This window comes from Mandrillus leucophaeus, unplaced genomic scaffold (assembly GCF_000951045.1).
Source record: "Mandrillus leucophaeus isolate KB7577 unplaced genomic scaffold, Mleu.le_1.0 Scaffold107, whole genome shotgun sequence".
Classification (NCBI taxonomy): Eukaryota; Metazoa; Chordata; class Mammalia; order Primates; family Cercopithecidae; genus Mandrillus; species Mandrillus leucophaeus.
Window position 1 is genome coordinate 3,258,982 of NW_012098876.1, and position 10,080 is coordinate 3,269,061.

General features: G+C 36.1%; 1 protein-coding gene across 5 annotated transcripts in view; it reads right to left on the reverse strand.

Moving 5' to 3' along the window:
- Window positions 1-10,080, reverse strand: part of RBMS3 (RNA binding motif, single stranded interacting protein 3) — an 822,470-nt gene that overhangs the window by 157,278 nt on the left and 655,112 nt on the right. For all 5 annotated transcript variants that reach the window (XM_011985518.1, XM_011985510.1, XM_011985488.1 and 2 more), the window contains exon 7: window positions 6,135-6,241. In XM_011985518.1, the coding sequence (XP_011840908.1) occupies window positions 6,135-6,241 (107 nt within the window). The remainder of the gene's footprint in view (window positions 1-6,134; window positions 6,242-10,080) is intronic.

The window sequence follows — 10,080 nt, forward strand, 5'->3', positions numbered from 1 at the left end:
GAATCAGGTTTTCTCAACTTTCCCTGCATTTGGCTATGGACCCCAAACAGCCTGACAATCCCATTCTCCCACATGACCTTTGCAGGCCTTCATTCACTTACTGGCACTGAAGAGAATTTTTATTAATAGTAGGTCTGAATGGGTAAGAGTTATAAAACTTCACAGCACAGGGGAAGTTTTCATTCATCACTGTAAAGTAGTTGATATCAAGTCTGAAAATAGACAACATATTATCTGGGTTATAGATCATGACAAATCACTTAGTGTAAGCTGGCTGCGATGAAACTGATAACAGCTTTCAGCTCACTAGTAGCAGATTTTGTGAGTGCATTAATGGGACTTACTAATTTAAGGAACTTAAACTACTCTATGTCAGAATATTATATCCCTTAAAAGTTTTCAAACTAACATTCCCAGGCAGGATCACAAGCACTGAACTATCCCATGCGGTGGCATTCACATCTAGTTTGAGTGAATGGTGCCCTTAATATTGTGCAATGCACATGCTGTACTCCTGTACCCAGAAGACTGTGATTTGGGGAAATAAAAATGCATTTAAATAAAATATCTTTAAGAATCACTATATCATCATACCTAACCTAAAACTTACTCTTTAATTAGAAATAGGTAAAGAATTCCAATTATTATTATTATTATTTTTTTTGAGATGCAGTCTCGCTCTGTCACCCAGGCTGGAGTGCAGTGGCGCTATCTCAGCTCACTGCAAGCTTCTCCCAGGTTCACGCCATTCTCCTGCCTCAGCCTTCTGAGTAGATGGGACTACAGGCGCCCACCACCACGTCTGGCTAATTTTTTGTATTTTTCGTAGAGTCGGGGTTTCACCGTGTTAGCCAGAATGGTCTCAATCTCCTGACCAGGTGATCTGCCTGCCTCGGCCTCCCAAAGTGCTGGGATTACAGGCGTGAGCCACCATGCCCAGCCAAGAATTCCAAATCTTAATATTCGTAGAATGCATCTCCAGAAATCTTATGTGATTTTCTCTTCAACATAACCTGTAAACTATTTCTGGCAACCTGAGTGTTGATTGTTAACGATATCACATTAGTTCCACTAGTTCATTTTGATGTTGAGGCTATGAAAATAATCTTGTTAAATGTTTCTATAGTAAGGAAAAAATCTCTTCAGAGCATCCGATGGAGAGAAAATGTTTAGTATTAGTCATTACTTTTAAACTGACTCCAGCAGAGAACTGTAAACAAGATAAAGGAAAGAAATGTCACTTTATTGATTTTTGTTTTTATCATAACACATTGGCATTTTTTCACTAGACATCTGAGTACTTTACTGGGTCACTTCTTGTTCAATTTCCATGTCTCTTGTTTGTGTCCATAGCCAAAACATCATTTCTGGGAAGTACAATTCCCAAAGCAATTGCTGTCAATGGCATTTACTAACTCAATTAATAGAGCTTGGGAAGATTTTGTGAAAGCTAGATTAGAGTTTTCGAGCCAGTGTGAAGTGGTTGGTTGATATTTGCCCTACTTAAGGATAAAACACCAGCATAAAAATCTGGTGAAACAGCACCATATTCTGGAATTTGAAACTTAGCATTAATCTACATTTGAAAATTCTTAAGGAAACCCAACGACTACCCACAACCAAAGTTAACATAAAGCATTTTTTAAAATTTAAGTGTCTCTCATCATAGTGTAAACATATCCATTCTTTGATTTAATCCAATCATCTTTACAACATAGTTCAATAAAGGTTGCAAAAACAGGCATATCACAAGTTCACATGTGTGTCTGTTTACATGTTGTGACGGTATATTGGTAGTGGTTGAAGAAGTGAATGAATCAATGAATGCATGAGTAAATGTCTATTTTAGTTTACAACTATCTTTACTGGGGCACTAAGTTACCATCAATCAAATTTTGATCTGACCATCTAGAAAATTCTGCAGCTATTTGCTTTTGGATCAGCTGTTATTATTTGTGGTATAAAGTACAATTTGGTGACTTTTTGGTAGTCATTGAAAGTCTTCTTTGGGAACACAGAAAAAAGCAACGGGAGTTCCTGATATATTTTTGAACTGAATTGAAACGTTTCTGATTCCACACCACTCCACCAATCATTTGGGAGAGCACAAACATGGTTGATGCAGACAGTATTTTGCCTAAAGTAAGAAAGAGCCTCAGATGTATAGAATATCTGGCCAACACAATGTTACCAGGGGCCATCAGGGACACTGTGATGATTAAGTTAGATTAATTCTGAGATAGGGACGACATTAAACATATTTTACTACCAATAGGTCATAAACACTGGCCAATCAGAATTTAAATGCACGAGTAGGATTTGGGAGAACTCCTGCTATGCCAGCCAGCACCCCATTCTTGCTGGATCATGATGCTCCTGGAGGAGCCACTGGAGAGGAAGGGGAAGTGGAGTTGCACTGATGGCCTAGGGACAGTGTCTACTTACCAAATGATAAGATATATTTTAATATGCCAATAAGTTGCATGGCCCTGCTAGTATATGGAAGCTGAAAAATCAGCCCTGCCCTTGGCTTCAGCTTCTTTAGGACGGTGGTTCTCAAAGGGTGGCCTAAAGACACCAAGAATTCCTAAGATCATCTTAGGAGATCTATAGGGTTCTCCGTTTTTAAATGACTTATCTAGATGAAGGTAGATTTTTCTCTATATGTTTAAAGCAAGACAGTGTATAGCAAAAGAGAGAATGCTGAAGTACATGCATAAATCTGGCCATTTTTTACTGAGTCAGATATTAAGTGACTTGTAAAAATATAAAAGTGCACCATTTTTCCCAAAAAATTGCCTCTGTTTTAAAAAAGTATATTTTAATAAAGTATACTATTTTTATCAGCACAAGATGAGTTAATTTGTTATTATTTATTTTGTTGTGAGTAATAAATTTTTTAAGAGTGTAAAGGGATCCAGAGACCAAGAGTCTGAGAACTGCTGCTTAAGGAAATAAAACAATAAGAACTGTACAACACCAAGGAGGAAGAGCCTAATAGCCCCAATCCCTCGATCATTTTACTCAGAGTTCCAATTGTCGCTTGAAAGATTTGTTAATAATTTAAAAATATCCTTGTGTTTTTCACTTACGCAGAACATGGTCACTAGCATATATTTATATTTCAAAATCTTGCTAATTTATACTAATTTCTGTGTATAAAGTTTTCTGTATTAGATTTTTTTCATAAAGAAATGCATTTATCCAAACATTGCTGATAAATTTTTTATCAAAATGCCATGAGGAAAAAACAGCTTTAAACAATAAATTAAAAATTTAATTAGTCTATTAATTGGCATGCTTATGGTATGTCTAAAATGCTTGTAATCTATTGGTTTTGTATCATAAGAATTTCATCAGAAATCCCTTTCACATGACCATTTTTACTTGTCTTTTAGGAGAGAGGAAAAGTAAACATTAACCTCAGTCTGTGCAATTATCTTCAATTCCACAGCAGCATCATCTAAACTACCATCTTTCATTTTATCTAAGACAAGGATTGAAAGGTGTACCATTGTTTCATATATCAAAACAAACAAGCAAAAACAAACACCCCAAATGATCTCTTTATAAAGTTGGTATGCCAACCTTAGTATAATGGTAAATGAAAAACAAAACTACCCATTAAAAACAGACACCAAAGAAAGTTACTTGTCTCAGTCATGACACTGAATGAAGGAAGGGGTTAAAAAAAATCCACCTTTAAGAATCTGACCTAGATCCTGGCTTTCGTTAGTGTTTTTATTTATGAAACCAGTGTGGTCAAAGACCTTAACCAGAGAATGTAGGTAGTGCCCCCAAGTGACTAACAGGAGCAAATGCATATTATCTTGTAAAATGCCACTTAGTATAAGAGAACCAATTTCAGAAGCTTTAAAGTGTGGCAAAGAACAACAAAGGCATGTGTCTTAGGATCAAATATAGTAACCAGAATTGCCTGGCATATAAAATTAATTAAATATTGCTTATATAGGGTTAATGTGTATCATGACATACTTTATCAACATGCTACTATACTTTAGCAAGTAAAATGCAAGGGGGAAATGGAAGCAAAACATATATAAAATGACGGACACAGTTATCCAACACTCTTCGGGTATCTACTTCTAAGACCACAGTCAAAGTGTACAAATTAATATGTGCATCCCCAAACGAAGAAATTCGATAAGCATGTTTCTAGGGCATGCTATTTCTCTGCCTAATCTATTTTCTCTTAATATGTATATATATTTGAAATATATTTTATTGGTCACAGATAAATTATATTACAGTCCCTTGATTTTCATAGATCAACAGGAAAATTTATAGCTCTTAAAAATCAACTTTTGAAAACAAAGATTAGGAATATACCTTTAAAACCTATGTTTAAATTATAAGGCGCTCTGGGTCCTAAACTTCACTCCACAATGCTTCCACACCATAGTATATATTGCCTTTATCATGCTTTGAAGCAAAGTCTTAGATTCTATATACAGTAGCCAGGTGGCAGCTGTAACTCTCTATATTTTGTCTTTATTGATTCCATTTTCAAGAAATGTACACTGAGGTGAAGTGTCTTGCTGCAATTGCCATCTATTGTATGAAGGTAATATTATAGTTCCTTAAGGAGACACAAACTGAAACTTCTGTCATAAATGCCAAGTTGCTAATTGAGTCTTGGGGCTTTATGATGATAATCTGTGACCCAAAGATATCTCTAATCAGCAGGCGTTTCATCCAACCAAATTTTAAAATGTCAAATGAGTCTTTCTAGATTATGGCTGTTTGGTAGGGGACATGTGATAATGAGTACTATCAGGCATCAGTTGTCTTCTGGGGCCAGTAGGGTTATCTGCTGATGCACTGGACTCCATGCTGAAAACACATGGATCACTCCCTCCACCTCCTTTTGAGAACATAATATCCACTGCCTTTCTCAAGTTGAGAATATTAAAACTCTTGTCTTTTTTTAATTAACTTTTGAGGCCCAATGATGATTCTGTTTTTCATGTCTTAATGTAATGAGTTACAGTTTACATAGTACTTGAACACAACTATAACCTTTAAGAGGAGTTTTGAGACCTGCATGGAAACACTCAAAACAAAAAATGGTCTTAGAAACAGAAACTTAAAAAAGGCTAAAGGATTTGCTGAGAAAAATTCCAGCCTCCTTTCTTTCTTACCACTGTTCTGTCAGTATTCAAAGTGTAAAATGCTGCATCAAGTACAATGCTTCTTAAATGACAAACGGATGAAGTAGGTGCTTTGAATGAAATACTAAATAAAGCTCTTCTGTTGAAATTATGGCCTTGATACAAAATGGCATTTATTCAAGTCATTCAAATAACTCTATTCCATTTCACAAATAATGAAAAGACCTCATGGAAGCTCAGGCGCCTTTTCCTTGTCTTCTTAAAAAAAAGTAACAAAAAGAACACATTCCTAAGTGGCATTGGATCCATAAGCTGGCTTATCTACCAATTTGTATTGAGGGTAAATGGATAGTGAGCTGTTCAGTACTTTTCCTTCTTCTTGTTGTGAAAAGCAAAATGCTGTATGTATTAACTTTTCTTCCTCCCTTTTGACCAATAGACAATATCTTATTTGATATATATATATATACACACACACACACACATATATGTACATATATATGTATAGCAGATATCAAAACATTTATGAACATATGGGAATATGCATAAATATACATACATGTGCAAGTAAATCATCTCAATAGCAGGATGAAAAACAACCAAATTTTACCTGCCTGTTTCAAAACACAAACATCCAACTCTCCCTACTGATGTCACTGAAAATATTTTGTTAAGTAATTATACCCTCATTTTATAGCTGTTATACAGATAGAAATCAATTCTTTGTAGATAAGTATTTCAGTGAGTTCCTTTCAGGTTCAAGTTTGGTTAAAGACAGAAGACTTGCTATCGTGCAGAACTGAGGTTAATTTTGCAGTCCTCTACTCCTTCTCAATAATTTCATCTAGAACACATTAACATGAGGCTGCTCATTTGCCCCTTTGAAGATATTGGGTATTCCATGGGACTCAATTTCATCACGGCACCATACGTCTGCCTTGCCACCTTCTGAGGGATATCTACTGCCCAATTTCAGAACAAATGTTGTCAGTTAGGACTCACCTCTCCTTCCCTGGGCCAAGGCCTCCCATTCTGGGTATATTTGCTTTGATTCTGTCGCTTCTTTTGTCCTCCATCAGCAAATTTGCACAGCAAAGGCTCACTGGGGGCTGGGAAGATAAGAAACCAATTCTACATTAACAAGTCCCCCTTCAAAAATAAGTGATTATGTGAGTCACAGTAGTGCTTTGTAATGAATATCGTTTGAAGTAACATCTTGCTTCTGAAGAGATATTTGGCCCCCTTTTAGTCTCAGTTCTGTTGGCCGCTGTTCTAACTAACTGGGCTTCAAAAAAGTACTGGCAGATCATAAAAGAATAGAACAAATATTGTTGAAAAAATAATCAGTTGAAGCAGAATGTGAAATTTGCTTTAGAAGTAAAGAGGCAAGCACCGACCCTTCAAGTAATGTCAGAAACATGTTCATAATCGGTATTTATATGTGGATAAATATTTCTTCCTCAAAGCAACCGTGTTTGCACTGTAGAAACTGAAGCATTCAATTTTGGAAAGAGATGATTAGGAGCTTCTTTCTCAAAAGAGAGACATTTTGCTAACCGCAATCAAATTAGCTTTTTAAAAATTAGTCCTCTGTAATTTCTAAATGGCTAGGAGCTGATGCTCCACCCAACCCTCTTCACTCCAATTTTCCAGTAAAATCTAATCAGAATCCCGGAGAGAACAATTATTAGAATGTTAAGTGAACCCGCATGATAAAAAATATAGCCAAAGGATATGGCTGTAACTTGTGAGTCCCGGATTGCTAGAGGTGGTCCTACATGACTCAGGTAAACGTATTTCCCAAGAGAAAGTGACCAAAACTGATGTCTGAACTCCTCTTCCAACAATTACATTGGAAAATGACAATCTTTTAAAACCCAACAGGGCAAAATTATTCTTTGAGAACTGATGTTCTCCTTCATATCCCTGCTTGATTGGAAAATTGCTGCTTGTTATCACAATAAATATATTTTTAAATGAATGAATACAATGAAAGCCAAAGTGGTCTGACAAACTTGGTTAATACATCAATGTGGCTGGGAAGGTTAATTTCTTAGTTTATCTGCTTGAATTAACCAGATATTAATTTGTCAGTTTATAGTCTGAAAACCAAAATGACCACCCTGCACAACTGTTACTCGTTAGGAAAAGTGTGTTTTACTAAAGATTAGTTATACTAAAGGCCCTAATTCTTGACCAATCCCTGTGTCCTTGCCTTTTGCTCTATAATATCGTGGAGCCCTCTCACTCTGACTCTAGATCTGACCCCATGTGATTGCTTTGGCCAGTAGGATGTTAGCAAATGAGACATGAGCAGAAGCTTGAAATGGGTTTAAGTTTTGGGAGTTGCTTCTTTTGCTCCTCTGCATGGCTATGTGAACACGCCCAGGTTAGCCTGCTGGAGGATGAGATGCGAATAAAGATGTGTCATCCTTAACATCCTAACATTCCAGCCAAAGCCGTACTAGATCATCCAATGCCAGCCACCAGCCAGACACGTGAACCCGTACATCCAAGATCAGTGGTGGTACAGAGTTAACTTGCAGTTAACAACAGAAAAAAATATATAAGCCCAGATGATATAAATTGAGCCCACCACACAAACATGTAAAGCTAAAGAAATCTTTATTGTTTCATGCCAATAAGATGTTATAATTGATATGCTGCATTATTGTCTTGTTAGATAACTGGCACAGCTCCCCCAACATCCATTTTTCCCCATTCCCACTCCAGCTAGATTGCTTGCATTTAACTTACCTGGTAAAGTTAAACATTTTTAAGGAATTAATGAGAATTCTAAAATTGTTTCCAAAATCAACAGTGGAAAAAGAGTACAATCAAACAGGTACCTACAAATAAATATTTGAAATCATTTGGCTCTAAGGGGCAGTCATATTTTGTCAAATCCTTTTTAGCTCACTCTTTATTAGCAGCAACTCTGTTCATCAGTACTGGAGGAAACGGCTCAAAGAGACAAGGGTCACCGTTGCCCAGGAGAAATAAAAAACAAAATGTCATTCCTGCCATATACAGAGCACACAGTTCTGTATAGGGAGAGCACTCAATAAATATCATTGCCTCACTGAACACAAGTGGTTTTTCACACTGACTGCTCTGATGAGCCTCTGACTTCAGTGACTTGGGTGAAGCCAGGAAAATCACACGACAGAAAAACTGCATCATGGAATGTCTGTAGATAGTCACTGCCTTTATGTTAGAAGTACTGTAAATTCTGATTCCTGATTATTTATGTTAGAAGCACTTTAAATTCTGAGTCCAGATGAAAAACCTAAATGCTAAATGCAATCATTGTATCCCAATATTATCTGAGTAACATAATTTCCTGTGAGATTTCAAAACTATATATCACATGTAAAATCTTCCTCCTCTATATTTTCTCTCTTGCCATTTTAAAGATTCAAGTACATATAGCTATTAAAATGGGATAGTCATGCTAACATATGAGTTCATCACTGTCAGTGGTACAAATTTCTCACAAGTGGTAAATCTAGAAGCACTTTACACTTCTTGCTGTAAAGAAAGTGGTTCCAGTTTCTTGTGAGGAGGGATGGCAGCTTTGTGTGCCTCTGTTAGGTAAGAAATTTTCCTAGCAACTACATTCACAGACACACACATAACACTCACAGGTAAGTTTTTTTGTTTGTTTGTTTTTAACAAACAACTTTATTGAGTCAACTGACATAAAATAAACTGTACATATTCCCAGTATACAATTTGTCAGTGCTGATATACGCATATGCCTATGTGACCATCACCATTGTCAAGATAATGTACATACACATCACCCTTAACAGTCAGAAGCTTCTTTATACTCAAATATAGTCTTTTTGTTTTAACCAAGGAATGTTACCCAAGCAGAGGACTTTTTTTTTTTTTTTTTTAGTATTTGGTGTTAATAATAGGCTAAAGTTTATCAAGCACTTCCATTTTATATAGATCATTCATTTAATCTTCACTACAACTCTATGAGGCAACTAATATTTTTCCCTATTTTACCAGTGAAGGAACTGATATTCAGAATGGTTTAGCGGCTTGTGGCAGGTCACACACCTGGGATTTAAACCTAAGTAGCAGCTAAACCACTAAGTGCAGTTGTACCAATATTGAATTAGAAATCAGGCTTTATCTGCTAAGTATCATCCTTGAGGAAAAAACTATCTTGTTATATCTATTTTCACTGTGTCCAAATAAGCAGAATTGGCCCATACATAAGAACTTTTGTGTCCAGATTTATTTTTAAGTCCTACAGTCCATGCATGATGGGTCATCAGTGACCCAATATGGCATGAGATTGAATTTGTCCTCTTGGATGTCTAATTCATAGGTGAGGAGCATGTTTTCACTCCCTTCCTTAGTCCCATTACCAGTTTTCCCTTAATATCATAATGCTTCTGTTAACATCAGATTTCTATTTAAAAAAAGACCAACTTGCTTATTTTGTTCTTAAAACCTTCCCTGATAATTTCCAGATTTTTATTCTGCCTTAAGACTATAAGAACACATTGAACAGTGGCTACAGAAAATTCTGGGTTTCTTTTCCAAGTTGTAAATGGTAATCAAGTTTTTTTAAGTTTTACCTTTTATATATCTTTGGGTAATGGTTTTTATGAAACATATTTCTACTCTCTGAATCAGGGTTGTTTATTGTCCCCTAATAATGGTTCTTATAAGGTTTATAGGATAGTCCCTGGTTCTAATAGTCTAGAATATGACTTCTCTTTAGGTAATTTCTATAGGATCATATTTCCATAGGCTTTATCACATACTTTGGGGGCACTTAATTGTTAAGGGTACCAGCTTCCTGGGTTTGAAGTCTGGCTCCCTTACTTACTAGCTACAAGATACTAGGCACATTTCCTTCCTTCCTTCCTTCCTTCCTTCCTCCCTTCCTTCCTTCCTTCCTTCCTTCCTTCCTTCCTTCCTTCCT